Source organism: Cricetulus griseus, chromosome 4 (assembly GCF_003668045.3).
Source record: "Cricetulus griseus strain 17A/GY chromosome 4, alternate assembly CriGri-PICRH-1.0, whole genome shotgun sequence".
NCBI lineage: Eukaryota > Metazoa > Chordata > Mammalia > Rodentia > Cricetidae > Cricetulus > Cricetulus griseus.
This window is the reverse complement of record NC_048597.1, coordinates 54,213,548-54,232,800: the sequence shown is the minus strand read 5'-3', so window position 1 is coordinate 54,232,800 and position 19,253 is coordinate 54,213,548. Positions and strand designations below refer to the sequence as shown.

Sequence of the window (19,253 nt, the reverse complement as noted above, 5' to 3'; positions counted from 1 at the left end):
ACTTAGAATCACCTGGGAAGAGTCTCAACAATCGACTGTCTATCAGGCTGGGCTGTGGGTGTGTCTGTGGGATTGTCCTGATCACCCTGGTTGATGTGGGAAGACCCAACCTGAAAATGGGCAGCACTTATTTGTTGGTGTTGGGCCCTAGACTGTACATAGTAGAGGAAGTGAGGCATGCCTGAATACTCTCTCTCTCTCTGTTCTTTACTGTGAATATGATGCATCCTGGTGATTCGGACCTTCCTGACCTTCCTACAGGGAGGGAGTGGAACCTGGGATGATAAGCTAAAGAGTAATCCAAGTTACTCTTGCTGAGATATTCTATCACAGCAACAGATACCTCTACAAGCCAAGGAAAGGCATCCAAATAACCAACCCCATCAACATCTTGAATTGCCACTTCTGGCTTCCAGGAAGCTAAAAAAATAATAAACCTCTGACATTATGCCAACTAGACTCTCGTGATTTGTTCGTGATTTGTTATGGTGGTCTAGAACACTAATGCACAGGTGAGGGGGCTCTGAGAAATCTTTGTCCCAAATCTTGGAAGATAGCACTGTGTACACTCCGAGACATGCAGCTGACTACCAATAAACCTGGGGCAAAATGCGTTCAGCTCTGTGATGACAAGCTGGTGTGCTCCTCCTGTACACACAGATGATAAAACCTGGGGCAGACAAGGCAAGCACTCACTGAAGCTGATGGAACCACCTAGAATGGTGGCTGTTGCCTTTAGACATGCACAGGAAAGTAACTTTAGATTGAGGGAGTCAAATCTCTTGGCTTCTTAGGCCCCCGATTCAAAGATAGGGGGCTCTTAAAGTTCATTTCTGTGGTGTTTTGAATGAAAATGGCCCCCACCGGCTCATAGAGAGTGGTATTACTTGAAAGGATTAGGACCTGTGGCCTTGTTGGAGGAACTATGCCATTGTGGGTGGGCTTTGGGATTTCAGAAGCTCAAGCCAGGCCCCAGTCTCTTGCTCTCTTCCTGCTGTCTGCTGATCCAGATATGTAACTCTCAGCTACCTCTCCAGCATCATGTCTGCCTGAGTGCCTCTATGCTTCCCCACTATGACAATAATGGACTAAACCCCAGAAACTGCAAACCAGCCCCTTTATAAGAGGTGCTGTGGTCATGGTGTTTCTTCACAGCAATAGAAGCCCTAAGACAACGTCTCTTCTTGAGGACCATCTCCAGGGGCTGGCGGCTAGTTAATTAGGACACATTATCAAAGCCAAAAAAAAACTTACTTGTGCATCCACTCAATAAACTTCTTCTTTGTTCTGAGTGCAGGCACTGCTTGCTGCTCGCCATTCTTAAAATACTTCAGGGTAGGAAACGCTGAGATGTGAAATCTTTCTGCCAGGCCCTCATTGATGGTGGCATCGACAGCTGCAAGGACACCAGAGCTCTGGGATGGGGGAAAGGCCAACCATGCATTACAGCCTCAGAAGTGGTGCTGCTGGAAAGAGGAGCCCCCGGTGCTGGCCCAACCCTCCCCCTGGCCTTGCCGGGATCTAACTGGAGCTCTGGGCTTACATACCACAGGGAACAATTAAACCCTGGTGCATCCCTCTCTTCTTAGTGACGGGCTAAGTTGGGGCTTCTGAACCTGCCTCAACAACCATGCTGGGCAGAATAGGGTCTTCTCCCAATAGTCAGGGTGCCAGGGAATGGAGGAAAAGAGGTAGGGATCCCCCAGTCAGCAACAGGAACACGGTCTCATAGGCTTTCTGCCCTATTCTGTCCCTGCAAGGGACACCACCTGTCTGACAGGGATGCATTTACTAGGGGACATGGAGGTACTACAGGCCTCCAGGGACAGGAAGAGCAACTTTGGGGCTTATAGAAAATCAACGGTGACTCTAGGAGCTGGTGACACTTCAGAGGGAATGGTGAGACTCAGGAAAGGGAGCTTACATCAGCATCTCCGTGGAGGACTTCAGCAGCACCCTCAAACTCTGGCTTCATTTTCTTACAGTGCCCACACCCTGTGGGGAGAGGACAAGGAAAGGTATTTCCATGGCATGGAGGCCCTGGTGTCCCCATGCTGCTTCCCAAAGACTCCAGGAATCTGGGTACCGAGAGGCAAGAAAAAGTGCCAGCTCAAATAAAAGAATGCTTCGGCTTAGTCCGCAGAGGTGGATTGAGGTCAGGGAGACCAAGGGACATGAACGCAACAACCACATAAACAACACATGCCTCACATATCCAGTCCTGGGGTGCTGGGCTCTGGAGTAGTGCTTTTGCATGTCCTTACAGGAGTCCTACAAGGGAGGAACCGACACGGCCACTATTTTACAGGTTGAGAAACTGAAGCACCAAGACGGTGGTGGATGGCTGCCCGAGACTGACCAGACAGACACGGAGGTGTGCTGCAACCCCTAGCAATCCAGTAGGAAGCCCTACTGTAGATGGCATGTATCTCCTGGTACTGTGTGACAATTGTGAATCTTCTTCTCCGGGCTACAGGGTGGGAATTAGAAACCATAGAAGCAAAAATATGGGAAAAGTTAAGTTCTGAATCCCCATGGGGCTGAAACTATAAGGCACAGGACCTAATTACGTCCAAACTAATGGCATTCCTTGGGGTAGAACCTGCTCTGCCCTTGCCTCACAAGCATACAAGTGCATCCAGATGTCACGAAGAACCAGAATTTGATACATTAAAAAGCAAACAGGGCTCAGTGGGTAAAGGTGCTTGCCGCCAAGCCTGATGACTTCAGTTGGACTCCTAGGCCTCCAATGGGAGCAGGAGAGAACCAACCTCTACAAGCTGTCCTTTGACCTCCACATAGCACACGTATGCATAGCACATACATATGCATGCATACATGCACACATATACATAAGTAATAAATGCAAAAATTAAAGACATTAAAAAAACAATAAATACCCCCCCACACACATACACACTTTGTGGATAACATTAGGGGATCAGAGAACTCTTCTATTTTCATTGAAAGAGGGTTTTCTGGCTTTGGATGCTAATGAGCCCAAGTGGTGAGGAGGCTCGGCAGCCGCAGTATGCTCTCAAAGAGAGCCCAGCTGCATGGGGACCTGACATAAATGAGGCTCAGAACCTGCTGAGATGTGATGGCGTTTTCTTGGGGGTGTGCCAATTGTGTGGGGTTCTAGTTGTTATGAAAAAAAAAAAGACAAAAAGAAAGAAAGACAGGAAGTCACTATCATCAGGAGACTTCCCACATCTTCCCTTCCCAGAAGCCACCTAAGCAACTCAACTGATTTTCCTCCTTCCATCGGAGCCTTGCCTAGGATGGGGTACGAGTCCTCCACAGCACTGCCAAGCCTAGCTCCCGGTGGTACAGTATCAGAAGACCTTTCCATCCCACTCCTGTCTTCTCCAGCCCATTGTCACCCTGTCCCTGGGGAGGGATGAGTGGCTCCAGGGTAGTCATTCTGCTTCCTGATAGAATCCTAACTCAACATTATGCTCCTAGGCAGAGCACTGGGGACAGGGCTCAGTCAAGGGAAGTGACTCTGAGGGACTCTGGCTCAGGCAGTAGCTCCCAGTTATGCCAACATGCTGGGTCTTCCCAAATGGCCTTTTGGCAGCGGTATCACAAGCCTCCACGTGGAGGCTCCAAAGTACCCCAACCAAAAGGCAAGAAGAGGACACAGGGATCTACAACTTACAACTTCTGTTTAGGGAGCTTCCCACTCCTATTGTGTTTAAAAAAAAAAAAAAAAAAAGGAAGAGAAGGTTTCAGGCATTGGTTCCCCCAGTCCGAAGATAGAGAGGAGTGGCATGGGACAATTTAGTGTTCACTGGATGCTTTGAGGAGGTGAACCAGAGGGAGAGCCTCCCTGTGGCTCCTGTTCAACACTGTATGCTGCATGTTCAACTGCACACTGCTGGACTCTAGTCTCAGAGCTTGGCTCCTCCAAGGCAGGACCTGGGAATTTTCTACCCTGTGCCTCCACATGAAGCAAAGGGACCATCATTTAATTGGCACAATGAGCCGTTATTGGACAGCAGCAAGAACAGGTCTAATCTGAAGAGAACAAGAGTGACCAGGGGCTTGGGAAGATCATTGGAGGATACAGATGAAAGGACACATATCAAATAAATAAGCAACAGGAACACAATGACCCAAACTTCAGAAGGAGGACAACCTCAGAACACAGATGTCCCCAAGTTCCACTCAGTAGTGCAGAGTTCTGCTGCAAGGCAAGAAAGGCCACTGGCCCAGACAGAGATTGTCCCCAGAGGTTCCTCTGAGACACTGAGCTCTGGTCCCCAGGGCTGCTTCTGGGTGGGGTAGGGGCCATCTGACTCTATGGGGCCTCATCTGATTAGAGCCCTATCAACTGCAGATGTGTCAAAGTCGTCATTATTTTCAATGATAAAATCATGCTTTCCAGAAATAAACACTTACAAACCATCTGTCTTTTTTCTTTTTGCTAAGAATTAGGTTTAAAAGGTGGGAGGCTGAAGGTTGGGTTGGTTGATTTTTATACATGAACATATATATGTACCTTCAGATTACAAGCAGATTCCCAGGAATGACCACAAATGTCCTTTTAACAGAGCGTACCTGAAGCACACAGGGTGGGCAGTGCTATTTCCCAGTCCCTGCACATCCCCCCAGTTAGAAATGAGCAGCCTACCATCGGCTGGGGACTCCAAGCTAACCTCTTTCCTCAGCAGTGGGAGGGAGGAGAGGCAGCCTTGGAGGCTTGGCTGCTAAAGACTCTAAGTTCTTACAGGGAGACCTCTCAGGGCTACCTCCATGCTTCTTATGCTCCTTTCAAAGTTCACCCTATTCTCCTGCCCGAGGCTGACCTCCTCTCAGCAGGCAGAGTGAGTTCACACTATACAAGAAGCCTTGGAGAGAACTAAGTCCAGAGACACTCTTGCTTGGGGGGGTGGGGTGGGGCAGGGTGGGTCTGGGTCTGTCATCCCAGAATCCAGCCCGGCCTAAAGAGAAGGCAGGGAGTGACCACTGCAGAGCCCTAACTTGTACTTCCAGAAACAAGCTGGCTCAGAAGAAGGTCCCCCAATACTCTGTCCCCTGAATGTGATGTGGGTGGTACTTCTGGACAGTGAACTGCCGCAGAGGTCAGTGGATGGAAAACAGGAAAGCCTACAAATGGAATATTACTGTTTCTTTCTAAATGTCCTAGTTGGCAGCATCCTTGAGGATGAGGGAATTTACTTGCACTACCTTCATGCCTTTATCAGGTTTCTGTCCTTTGATGCCACTGTCCTGCTGGGGTGGAAAATGGGCTCTAGACCACCTGCCAGCTTCTATCAACAGAGGGCCAGAGGCAGGTTCAGAGAGTGAGAATTGGCTCACTGGGCAGTGCGGCTGTGATCATCCACAGTGTCTGTGCTGGGCATGAAGATGGCTATCCCTCTAGAGATTCTTCTGCTCACATGGCTCTCTCCCTCTCGGGGCTGAGTAAGGAGGAGTTTGTTTTCTGTACACGACCATTTAAAACTATCCCAGCAGCCCCAGACAGAGATCAGCGGGTCCATTTTACAGTCGGAGCTTGTGGATCTAGGAGATGAAAGACGTCCCCACAGGTTTACCCTCTTCATCACAGCTCAGCCCTGGTGGATAAGACCCCATTGAGGACGGCGTCCCTCCAGACCACCCCTGTGGTCTCCCCAGGTTTGGGCCCCACTATGAGTCTTTCCAGCTCACTTCAGCTCCATTGATGGAGCTGTTTATCTTCTAGTCATAAAATACTTCTCACTCAGGTATTCCCACGGCATTTAATTTTAGGTTGCCTTGTGACGGATCAGTGCTATCTCCTGATATTTATGAGCAGCCAGGGTCTCTTTTTACAATATAAATCATATCACATCCCCTTGCTTAAAACTTTCCAAGGGCTTTCTGCCACAGGTGGCAGACTCACATCCAAGCTCGTTATTATCACCGAAAGCCCAGGACCATCTGGCTCCCACCTGCCCATCAGCCTCGGCTCAGCTCACTTCCTCCGTCCTTCATGCTGGTCTCTCTCCCATCCCATCAAGCTTACTTCTACCTCAGGCCCTTTGAAAGTGTTCCCACCCTACCTCAAATAATAATTCCCCTGCCCTCACCCCAGTTTATGTGTAACCCCTTCTTCTTATGCTTCTGCTCAAAACCCAATATTACCCTTTTTGACCCTGCAAACCAAAGACGTATCACCTTATTCTCTCTTCTAACAGCCAGCACTCTTCCTTAATTTTATTCGCTGTACCCTGAGCCATCTGTTTACCTGGGTCCTGTCTCCTCAGCTGAGCAGGAAGGGGTTCCGCTGTCCACCTGGGTGATAGGGCTGCACTGTTCAGGCTTATACCTGTGTACTGAAGTGCTATAATAGCTAGGGTAAGTGTCCCCCGAGGGCCTATGTGTTAAAGGCTTAGGCCCCAGTCCATGGCACTGTTACAAAGTGGTAAAACCTTGAAGATGTGGGGCCTAGCAGGAGGAAATTAGAAAGTAGATCTCTGGGGATATAACAATGGACTGCAGCCCATTCTTCTTCCTCTGTTTCCCAGGCAACCCTGAGGAAAGTAGCCTCCTCCACTATACACTCCAGCCACCATGCTTGGCCTCATTACAGCCTAAATGTAATCGGGCCAATGGATCATGGACAGAAACTTCTGAACTGTGAGCCAAAATACAACTCTCCTCAATTTTTAAGTGTTTTGGCCCAATGATAGAAAACTAACGCAAAGGCTTAACCAGATGAAATGTTCTATGGGCAGGGGCACAAACCATTGCTAAAGTGACTAAACACCCCTTCTTTGCAAAGTCGGTGGTCAAGGTACTCACTGTGCACACACATTCCCTCCCTGCTACCAGAGGGTACTTCCCTTGCCCCTTCCCAGTCTTGACAATTGTCTTCAGAGGTCTACAGCCTTCTAGATGCTGGTCTATCATTTCTTGTGCCGACGATAGAGCTCACTAGAAATCAAGATGTTCCATGTTAGCACCTATCCTTGTGCTTTTCGAATGAGATGCAAAGGCTAGGTGCTAAACTTCTTCAGAAAGAGTTTATAGTGAGAGGCCCATGTAGACCCAGACAGGGGAAAGGTCTGGCTGAGTAATGTCTTCTTCCTTAACAACATCTACTTGGGGCAGCTGTGGTGATCCATAGTGTCTGTGCTGACCCAAGTCCCAACCTCCTGGGCCCTGCCTTCTGGATGTCCCTGGCTATGTGAGCCGCAGGACAGTCAGGAGCCATACATGTGGGGAGTAGAGCTCTGGCCTGCTGTATCAGTGTTCACACTGTGATTTGACAGGCCATTAAGTTTTATGACCAAACTTCCTTGTTGGGGTTTTTTTTTTTTTTTTCATCACTGTTAAGTGTGCTAACTGCTAACTCTGTGATCCATGGAGGTCTGACACAAATACCTCTATCCCATTCTCCCCTGGTTCTAGGGATGTTGGCCTCCTGTCACCCCAAAACCTTCAAATGCCTCTGGATTATATTGAATTCACCTCTACTGACAATTGTATTATAGACTAGCATGGGCTTTCCTGGATGCTGAAGGCAGAATTTTCCAGGAGGTCAAATTCATCTGTAAAACTCCCTGCTAGCTCAGTTCAGTGGGTTTCCTATGAATGCCAGTAGAATCACTGACGTTTGGGTACCATCAAGGGCCAAAGCTGCCTGGCTGACCCCTTGGGACTGAGTCACACCCTGATGGACATTTCTATTTATCACAGTCCTTCATCCCACAGGAGTCTCCCCATCTTTTATGTTATTGTAAAATGTGGATAATAAGCTTTTAAAATTTTATTTGCAGGTTTCAATCCTGAGGAAATCATCTGACACTGTGGATAAATATTTATGCATGGAGGTGTTCTTGGCAGTGTGACTTATAGTGGGAAATTCAGTAAACAACTCAAAGTCTCAACATTATGTCACTGGTTAAGCAATTTGCAGTGCCACTATTTGATGTAACATCATGTGGTCACCAAAAGCATGCACAAAAGGTGTTTTTTAGTAACATAAAAAAAAATATCAAGAAGCCAATGTAAAGGAAAATGATGCATAGATTTTTTTTTCATTAAGGTACAGTTTCTTCACCTGACCAAAAATGAAATAAAAAGTATAGAAGAAGAGAGTGAAATGAAAAACCAGTGTTACAACAAAGACAGGACAGTGGTGCCATATTCTGGGGTGGATTTCCTCAGCAAAGTACAAACTGATGACAGGAAAGGCAAACTTGCAGAATGGTTTAGTGCTGAGGTGTGGCTTCCAGAACTGTTGAATTAATGTTAGTTCTGATTCTACTGGTTTGGCCCTGTGACCTTGGGCAAGTTCATTAGACTTCTGGTATCTCTTTGCTTTTTATAAAACTGAAATAATGAGCCAGGCAGTGGTGGCACATGTCTTTAATCCCAGCAGTCAGTAGGCAGAGGCAGGAGAATCTCTGTGAGATCTACAAGAGCTAGTTCCAGGATAGCCTCCAAAGCCACAGAGAAACCCTGCCTCAACACTCCCTCCCCCCCAAAAAAAAAACCCAAAAACAAAAGCAAAAAACAAAACAAAACAAAACAAACCTGGAATAATGATACAGGATTTGTGTTAAAGATGAAACCAAGTAATATATGTCTAGAATTAACATCTGATCTATAGCAATTACTCAGTAAATACTACAATGTGGCCACAGAAACATAAAGCTTTGTATAAGAAGAAGCACCCATAAGCAATGTTTAAAGCAAGCTAAGAGAGAGCATCAGAGATGTAGGGGGAAACACCCAACAGATAAAGACTAATACCCATAATGACAGAACTCTGGATAAAAAATGACAGCCCAGGGAGAAGGGGACAAAGAATATGATTCAGTGGCTTTCATGAAAGAAACTTGAAAAGCTGGAGTACTGGTTTGGCCAAAAGCTCATGTGTCCAGCCGATGGTGCTGGGAGGTGTAGAAACTTCTGGAGACTGGAGGTTTCCATTATTCCCTTTAAGGGTATAGTACCTTCCTTCCTCTGACTACCTTGGCTTCCTCCCCCATGCGCACCCTGCCATGATGTTATGCTTTGACAAAGGCCCAAAGGCAAAGGGCTAAGTGACCATGGACTAACACCACTGAAACCGTGAGTCAAAAGTAAGTCTCCCTTCATTTTAACCTGTGTTTTCTCAGGAACATTTTCAGTGATGGAAAGCTGGCTAACACAGCAGGTTACTGCACGAAAGTTAGTTCCGTTTCTTTGGTGGTAGGAATTCTGCAAGCAAAGGCTGACAGTATCTCTGTGGGTCCACTACTTTTGCAGCAATGACCTCAATTTGTGACAGAAAACAACCTAAGGGAGGGAAGATTTCTTTTGGTTCATGGTTTTCAAGAATTTTGGCCCAATGTGGCAGGGAAGGCATGGCAGAGCTGCTTCATGGAGTGCAGCAGGAATGTGGGCAGGAGGCCATTCACATCATGATGGACCAGGATGCAGAGGGTTAGGCCAGAATGAAGGGCCAGATGGTAACTTTCAAATTCTCACCCTCAGTGGCTTGTTTCTTCTGCCTGTCATACTCCAACCTCCTAAAGGTTACACAGCCTCTCCCTCCAGTCCCCACCAAAAAAAAAAACCATCAGTTGGGGAATAAGCATCAAAACATGAGGCTGTAAGGGACATCTCAGACTCAATCCATATCTTAGCTACTTCCTTCCCTATTGCTGTAATAAAACACCATGACCAAGGCAACTCACAAAAGGAAGGGTTTGGGCTTATGGTTCCAGATGGTCAGAGTCTGTCACTATCAAGGCAAGGAAGGGAGACAGAAGGCAGGTATGGCAGCTCACATAGCAGAGAGCTCAGCTTTCAGACCACAAGCAGGAAGCAAAGAGTAAACTGGGAACAGTGAGTTGCTTTTAAAATCTCAAAGCCCACCTCCAGTGACATATTTCCTCTAGCAAGGCCACACCTCCTAAACCTACCAACTGGGGACCATGCTGACCACTTCTGGACCTACAGAGAACATTCTCATTCAAGACACCATAAAACCATAACACCAAGGTTGCCAAGGTACTGACTCTGCCATACATGGAAAATTTCTGGCTGTTACTGAGAGAAGTTCCAAAACAATGAGTCCATTCATGGCAAGCAACTTCACTTTGGCAATTAATCCTAAATATTTAGACAAAGGGTCCCAATATATATCTAGAAATGTTTCCTGTATTGTTTGAATAGTGAAAAACTGAGCACAAATGTCTATCAATAGGGGATTTGTTTAAAATTTATGGCATATCCAAATCATAACACACTACGCAGTGGTTAGATTTAAATGTCAACACTTGTATCTACATGAGAACATCAGAACCTACTGGTAAGTGAAAAAAGTCAAATCATAGGAAAATGGATAAAGCATGACCCTACTTATATTAAAATAGGAGGACGACAAGGAGGAGTGAAGGATGACGAGGAAGTAGAGGAGGAGGAAGAGGAGGAAAAGGAGGAGGTGAAGCACTGCAGAAAGAAACAGAGGTGCTGACTTTGATAGTGTCCAACCCTGGGGTGGAAGAGTAGCCTAGGAACTGTTTACACTGTATTCTTACACAGCCCTTGAACTCTACACTGCCAACTACAGGCAATCTTATTATTATTAAATTATTTGTATAATTAGAAAAGAAGCAGCAGGCTTTTAGGGCATGATGATAGTTGCACAATCTATACAGATGCCGACAAAAAGTCCAGTTTTACTACATGCTAACTTAAAGACATTAAAAGCAAGGGACAGGGAAGGGGACTGGAGACAGGACTAGGTGGCAAAGAGCACTTGCTGTCTGTCCTTGTAGAGGACCTGGGTGTGGTCCCTGACATCCACATGGTGGTTCACAGTCATGTATAACTCCAGTATCAGGGGATCCAACATCCGCTTCTGGCCTCCCCAGGTTATCAGGCATGCATATCGTGCACATACATACATGCAGGCAAAACATACATACAAAATAATTCTAAAAAAATTTACTTTAAGAAGAGGGGAAAAAGCAAAGAATGAGAGAAAGAGAGAGAAAGAGAGGAAGAAAGAAAGAAAGAAAAAGAAAGGAAGGAAGGAAGGAAGGAAGGAAGGAAGGAAGGAAGGAAGGAAAGAAAGGGAAAATATTAGCAAACTGATGCCTCCAAATGGAGTGGTCCCCTCTAGAAATGGACTAGAGGTAGTTTTGCTTTTTCTTGGTCATTTATATTTCTCCATTCTGTGCAGGGACTCTCCACCAAACCAACAAAGGGGCCAGAAGATGGGGCTCTCCTGGGAGAGTGCTTGACTGGCACACATGAAGCCCTGGGTTTGGCCCCTAGAACTATAAAACTAGGCATGGTAGCATATGCCTGGAGCCTCAGCATTTAAGAGGTGGATATGGGAAGATCAGAAGTTCAAGGTCATCTTGTCTACATTGGAAGTTTGAGGCCAGTTTGGGCTAGAGACCCCATCTTAAAAAAAAAAAAAAAAAAAAAAAAAAAAAAGAGGAAAGGAAAGGAAAAAAGGGGAAGAAGGAAAGAAGAAGAAAACAAGAGAAGGGGAGTGACAGCCATCTGATTTCTCGCATAGAATGTGGCAGAAACAAAAGGCACCAGAGTGTGGCAACAGCCAATACCTGTAGACATGCTTTTTACAGACCCTGTTTTTGTCCCCTGAGGGACTGAAATGGGCCTAGAACTATAGTCTGCTGTGATGTAGCACTAATGCCAAGCCCCACATGGAGGGCCAGTGGGAGGTCAGACACAAGGCTTAGCTGATAGAAGAGCAGAGGTCATTCTAGGGCTGCAGAGAGAGTCTACATGGCTTACTGGAAGGAAGGGAAGGAAAACCACAAAAGCACCAGGCAAGCTGAGGCAAAAAGAAGGCAAAGAAGCTGGGGACCAACAGAGGTTTCAAAGTCAGTTTGACTATAGAGGATTGACAATATACAACAACCAGGGCCCATACGCCCCTCCCTCTGGGATCCCAGGACTATGCCCATAGGTACCCTGAGAAAGCTGCAGGCACCAATCATGTAAGGTGCCTCTGCAACCTACAGTTGCCAGGAGCTCCTGTCTAGGTTGGCATATGTCAGGAGGAACAGTGAAGGCCTTCTCTCCCTGGCCATTCAAAGGGAGACCAGGACAGAAGCAACAATTGTCTTAGCACTTAGCTCTTGTACAGAACAGAACATTGCAAGGAAAGACTGCAGGTCCTACGGGGAGTCAGCTGGGAATAAGCTTAACCTTCTTCCCCGTGCATTGCTATAACATTCATCTATAAAACTGCTAAAAGTCATTAAATACAAGTTTGTCTATTTTTCTAGATTAAGCCCCATTCCTTTGGCTTACTGTGCCATTTGAAACATCTTAGGGAGGAAGTCAGCTCTTTTCAGCTGGTGGTATTCTTTACTCAACTATAAACCTAGCAACTCTGATAGCCTGGATGCTTGTAACCTGCTTTTTAGTTGCTGACTACAACTAAGTATATACCTTCCAGACAGGTCCAGATAAGGTAGGATGAGGATGCTTCCCCCAGGTGGCTCCATCCTGTCCTGCTCTCCCTATCACAGGCAGAACAGCAATTCATGCTCACCCTCTGATTCGGTAACCCTGCCCAGGAGCCAAGCCGAGCATGGCCAGCAATCCTCAGCAGAGTCATGATTTGCTATGCCAACAGATTACAATTTCATTTTTCCTTAATCGTCTAGGGGGTCTGTTTTCCAGCCACTCTCTACATGGCCTAGGACTCACACATGCAATATCATGACTTTCAGGAGTCACCCTCTCTTGTTCTGCAGCCTCCAGCCTCTTGGCAGGGTTTAGGAAGCACTCTGGCTCGAAGTACAAATCCCAGCAACTAAGAGTGCTCCCTGTGGATCCTGCCCTGAGCTCTGGTTTGTTCCCCTTGACACCACGAGGCTTCAGCCCTTCTCAGGCTGAAAGGCACCTTCCCCACAAGGAAGAGGATGTAGAGAGCCACTGGCATCTAAGGAGACATCAGCAGGCAGCTCATCCAGAAGTGAACCCCATGCTGTTGCTTGAGCCCCTCACTCTGCAGGAAAGCGGAGGACAAACACATGTGCCAACCCATGGGCGGACAGGGCATGAGTGAGCACTCGTGAAGGAGAACATGCTGGGGCATCCGCCAGTATCTGCCTCTACAGCCAGATGGGATGTAGCAGGGTGACTTTGCTCTGAATCAGACATAGTAACTTCCTGCAAGACTTGCTTCCATCTACAACTCTGAGACAGGTCAGGAAAGCACATTTTAGCTTGGAGGTGGGTGGGGTGGGTATGGTGTTGCCTTGTTGTCCAGGTAGTGGGCCTCTCTAAGGTCTCACTAACCTTGGGGACACCCCTAACTAAGACACCCTGCCCCAGAATGGAGAACACCACATTCCACAGGCCCTGACGTTAATCTTCTTTGCTTTGTTTTTGAGACAGGTCTCACTCTGTAGCCTAGGCTCTCCCACCACCAGGGCTGGGATCACAGATGTCTGTCATCTTGCTTGGCTCCTCTGACACTGTCCTTAATCAAGAGGTCTTAATCAAAAGTCTAATGAGTCTTTGAAAAAAAAAAAGTATTTTTGAACTCTTTGTTTTCTAGAACTAGAAACAAAACCACAGGAAATGCTTTTCCTCTGGAGTCCCAAGAATTTGGCACTTAAAAATAAAAAAAAGTTAGGGAAATTCACGGTAGCAGCTAGCTCCCTAAGGGATCAAGCTACCCCCCCCCCCACCGCCATTCAGTGGCCACCAAAGACCAAAGCAGCATAGGACTCACAAGCAGTGGACAATCTGTGACAATCATATCTGCAATGTGGTGTTAATCACACTCACTCAGTGGCACTGAGGGTAAGATGGGAAGATGACGCTTCCAAAGCACTCTGTTATGCTGACAGAATAATCAACTGTGCATCCTCCTCCTCTTGGAGAGTGTCTCCAGGGCTCTATACCTTCTCCACAGGCTCTAACGCACTGTGACATGCAGTTCTGGTACTCATCTGGGAAGCATGGAATTCTTGCTTTTTTTTTTTTTCTTCTCATAATTACTGGGCCAAACTGGTGGCAGGAGGCTATGGGAGCAGGAGACCTCATGTGTGCATATCTTATCCCAGACCATTCAGCTCATCTCCGATTGGGAGTGGCCAGCCCTTCCCAGAAGCCCTTGCTTGGAAGCCCCACGCAGGGCTGCCACGTGACTGTACTCTTGCTCCCAGGACAGTCCTCTCCTCCTGAAGCCGCCTAATCAACCTTCTGTTCTCCACGGTGCAAAGAGGACACCAGCTCAGATTCTCAGCTATGTGCCTTTCAGCTTCTTGAGACCACCAGGGACTGTGATTCTCTGTGGTCATCTCAGGCTGAGACTGATCGGTGGTGAAGCAGCCGGGTGGTACTCTAGATGCTGGTTGGCCTCATTGCCTGCTCAGCTACCGACCAAGGGCAGGCCCTCTCCAGATGGTTCCCACCCTAGGTAAGGAGGACCAGTCCTGCTCTAACCAGAACCCAGTGTGACTCCTCAGGCCCTGCTGGCTTGGAGGACACTCGGGCCTACAGGGGATGGAGCTGCCCTGAGTTCTCCTGAGGAGCACGTGTGGCCTGATCAGGATTTTTATGCCAGTTCTGATGGAGACACAAGGCAGGCGCATGAGCTGGGGACAGGCACCATGCCAGCTCCCACTATGCCCCCTATCCAACAAGTCCCAAGGTGGCATCCTACTCTGAGGAAGGGGGAGATAGGGGCAGCAGAGTTCCACTCACATGGGGCGTGGAACATGACGAGGACAGAGGAGTGCTCCTTCACAAACTGGTCAAAGTCTTCATCGGTCAGGTGATAAACGGAGCCGCCCTCATCTGCCCAGGGAGTCTCGGGGACCTGGGGCTGTGGCGGCTGTGGACTGGAAGACCAAAAACAGGCAGAGCTCAGAGCAAGCCCTGGGGCCTGAACAGCCCTTATAGAATCCAGCCCCCTGGACACCTAGCTCCCACACCAAGGCCTTTTATACGCTGGAAACTGGACCTGGAGGAAGAGTCCTGTTTGAAAAGGATGGCCTGTTCACTGCCTCTCAAAGTAGCAGAGAAGTACTTATTAGCAGACACTAGTGCACACGATGGCTGTTCACTACTGCTTTCTAGACAGCCCAGGAAATCTTGCTTTCCTCAGCAACTGGGGGGCTTGCTAGCCTTTTCAAGGATTTATAAACTTCCAGCAAGCTGGCAAGAACAAAGAGCAATGGGGCTGAGTGCCCTCTGGGGAAGCTGAATGCCCTGCTCTGTGCCACCCACTGGCAGGACACAGGAGGATGAAGGAGTGAGGCCAGAAGGCTGGGAAAAACCAAACCTGGCTGAGCAGAGAGAAGCTGGGAAAGGTGTGTGGGGGGTGACCATTAAGCCTGAGGAAAACCAGGTTGGCGGTATACACCCTGCCAGAATCTTCAGTACTTCTAGAGCTTGAGAACAGACATGGCTGACGCCCCCAGAGCCTTCATCTACTCCATCACTCACTAGCTGCAAACCCCAGCGGCTCTGATCTTTTAGGAGCCTGTTTCCTTCATGGAGAACCACAGGCTGGTGTCTATACCTCCTGGTGCTATGTGAAGGGAAGGCTCCCAGGTACCCACTTCCTGCCCAGGACGAGATGGCTGGTGACATAAGATCCCTGCTGGTGACAGATGATCCCCGCTGCTTTACTGCCAAGCCCCTTTGCCAAAACACCTTAACTGCAGCTTTGAAAAAACCCTTTGGATGACAAATGTGAAAAGACAACCATTGTTCCCTGCCTGTAAGCGCCTACAGCAGGGAACATTTTAGTTTCCAGCAGTCTGGGCTGGAGAATTAATCAGTGAGCAAGGCGGCTCACACAGCAGGACTTGCCATCTCCCAACCCCACAGAAGCAGAAGCTGGGTTCAGAGCCAGTGAGCCCATGTTGGCTTTGTGGACTGAGATGCCCTGGTAGCCTCAGTCTCACTGGTCTTGAGAAACAAAGTGGCAAAGCCTTTGATCTCCGCTTACCCGGTGTCAGACTGGTCTGACAGGAGTGAAGATTTCTAAAGAGACACTTGAGTCTCTGCCTGACTATCAGACCTGAAACAATGGACCCTAAAGAAATAAGAACTCTGGAATCTCATCCTGAGAAAAGGAAAAGGCACCAGCTGGAGGGGGAACCAGTCTCCCTGGAAGAGATTTCACACAGTTCTACAATGGAGACTGAAGCTCAGATAACGACAGGTCAGTAGTGGGCAGGAACACACCTTGACAAATATCCATGGCTCTCTATTCAGACATCCATCTCACATCAGCACCCCAAAGATGGACTTGGGGGTTTGCTGGATCCCTTTGTCCCTCTTCCCAATGGGACCACACTGAAAGCAGGTTATCTCCCTTTTCTGCTTTCCACCTATTTATTTATTTTATTTTTTTCAAGACAGGGTCTTACTATGTAATTTTGGCTGTCCTGCAACTCACTACGTAGACCAGGCTGGCCTCAAACTCACAGGCCTGCCTCTGCCTCCTGCAGAGATCAAGGGGTGTGCAGTTGCTTTCTGCTTTTGATCTGGCTCTTCAGTTGGCTTATTGAGGATGGGAGCTTGGACCTGACTTGGGACATAGGATATGACCCCCACATTCTACAACAAGATGGTACTGGTGCCAAATTCAAGCTTTGGGAAATCACCAGCCACACATTAGTTCCATGAAATCTAGCTTCTTATATTTGGGCTCCAGCCACTAACCCTTGACACCACGAATTACATTAGAGAACTCATCTTCCCAGTATATATCTACCGCAGCTGGATGTGGTGGCACATTCCTTTAGTCCCAGCAGAGGCAGACAGATCTTTACGAATCCGAGGCCAGCCTGGTCTACATATTAAGTTCCAAGCCAGCCGAGCTTACATAGTGAGACTATTTCAAAATAATGATGATAATGAAGATGATAAGGTTAATTTTCCAAAGATACCTACAGCAGGTGATTTGCCATGCAGAGACTAGGGGTCAGCCAGGATGCACCAATAGGGGCAGGTTAGGTACACCATGCACCATCTCTATTAGTGGAGAGCTGAGCGCTGAAAACAATGGGTTTCCTTTATGCAGCAGCATGGACAGACTTCCAGGGCACACAGCAATCTATAATTCACCAGCTCTTGTATAAAAAGAGGAGACAAACGCTCTTATTTGTACCTGCTATGCAAAAGATTTTGAGACCATACAAGAAATGAGTTGAAGATGATACCTCTAGTGTGTGGCAGAGAGAACGAGAAGGGAGGAGAAAAGGCAGACATGAGGTTTTTCAATACATACTTAAGTATCTTAAATCTTTAAAAAATTATCTGAATGTAGTCTATTTAAAAATCAAAGTAAGTCAGGTGGTGGTGGCAAACACCTTTAATCCCAGCACTTGATATGGGGATGGGGGTGGGGTGGTAGAGAACAGAGGCAGGTGGATCTCTGTGAGTTTGAGGCCAGTCTGGGAACAAAGTGAGTTCCAGGACAGCCAGGGCTACACAAAGAAACCCTGTCTTGAAAAACAAAACAACAACAAAAATCAAAGTAATTTTAGAAACTCAACAGGAGCATTGACATGAGATGTAGAAGCTCAATCTTGGCAGAGTGTTAAGAAAAAGCCTGAGAAGCTTCCATTTAGAGACTACCCTAAAACCACAGGGAGGTTTCGTTCCTTTGTTCTGAATGTGTTATTCCACTGAAATGAAAACAACAGGAAAGGCAAAGAGGGGTCAAAGAAATCAGCACAATTTCAGGAGCTAGAAAAAAAAAAATCACCCTGGCTGCAGGAGCCACACACTTGAAGTGGAGCTGTGCTGGGCTGCAAATAAGGGTGTCACTGTAAACCCATGCCACCGACAACTAGGGGATTACGTTCAAGAGAGTGCTGCAGGAGGGACACATTGGTAGGAGAACGTGCTGAAAGGGAGCAAGCAGAAGGCTGTGCACAGAGCACTGGGCAGCCCTTTTCACTGTCTGCCTCCACAGGCAGCTAGCTCTCTGCAGACCGGGGCTCCCTCTTGCCTTCCTATGTCTTGCACCCAACACACACACAGCAGGCAACTAAAGCAAGCTCGCTGAGTAATTAGTAAAGAAACCTGGCTAAAGGAGACGGAGGCAAACAAGCCTGTGAGTTCCAGGCCAGCCCAGTCTACATAGTGAGTTCCAAGCTAGCCTGGTTGATTACATACCGAAACCCTGTCTCAAAAAATCAGAATAAACAAGTAAAAGTTTAAAATGGTATTTCGGACTGCTCGGGAAAGAGAAATCATAACTTATTTTCTGTGTCTCTGAGGAGAACTAATGCCAACCAGTAGAGGCTCCAGAGAAGAAACTTGAGGGCTGTGTAAGTCTATTCTGAGCAGACAACAGAACCAGGGGATGAAAGCTTCGGACCATGTCATGCCTTTGATTGCAGAAGCCCAGGTAAGCAACTTAGACTTAAAACACCTGCGGGACAACTGATGGGAGCAGATGCAGAGACCCATAGCCAAACATTAGGCGGAGCTCGGGGAACCCCATAGAAGAGAAGGAACCAGAGAGGTCAAGGACACCACAAGAAATCACACAAGAGGAGGCTGGAGAGATGGCTCAGTAGTTAAGAGCACTGACTTCTCTTCCAGAGGACCTGGGTTCAATTCCCAGCACCCACATGGCAGCTATCTGTAGTTACTATCTGTAACTACTGTTCCAGGGATCCGATACCCTCATACAGACATTCTACAAGCAAAACACCAATGTACATAAAATAAAAATAAATACATTTAAAAAAAAAAGAGAAGAAAATGCACAGAACCAACTAAACTGGACTCATAGGGCTCAGAGAGACCAAACCAACAATCAGGGGGCCTGCATGGGCCTGCCCTTGATCCTCTGCATATAAGGTTATGTAGCTTAGTGTTCTTGAGGGACTCCTAACTGTGGGAGCAGGGGGTTTCCAATTCCTTTGTCTGGTTTTAGGACCCTTTTCCTCCTACTGGGTTGCCTTGTCCAGCCTTAATACAAGGGGAGGTGCCTAGTTTTATTGCAAGCTGATATGCCATGCTTGGTTGGTATCCCTGGGAGACCTGCCCTTTCCTAAAGGGAAACAGAAGATGAAGTGAATCTGGAGGAGAGGGAAGGTGGAAGGGAAGGGCTGGGAGGAGATGAGGGAGGGAAACTGTGGCTGGGAATGATTCGAGAGAAGAATTTTAAAAAAGAATATAAATCTATATCTATCTTCTATATCTATCTTCTGGACAATGGACAACTCACTGGCCTTTTTACAACTACTTCTTGGGTTTTCCCAGACAATGAGCAGGAGATGCTCTGTAAATATACAAAG

General features: G+C 47.4%; 1 protein-coding gene across 1 annotated transcript in view; it reads right to left on the bottom strand.

Annotated features, from left to right (window-relative positions):
- Positions 1 to 19,253, bottom strand: part of Pdia5 (protein disulfide isomerase family A member 5) — an 89,821-nt gene that overhangs the window by 13,659 nt on the left and 56,909 nt on the right. The window contains exons 11-13 of the mRNA XM_027412770.2: positions 14,689 to 14,825; positions 1,925 to 1,995; positions 1,255 to 1,415 (exon numbers count right to left, since the gene is read on the bottom strand). Of these exons, the coding sequence (XP_027268571.2) occupies positions 1,255 to 1,415; positions 1,925 to 1,995; positions 14,689 to 14,825 (369 nt within the window). The remainder of the gene's footprint in view (positions 1 to 1,254; positions 1,416 to 1,924; positions 1,996 to 14,688; positions 14,826 to 19,253) is intronic.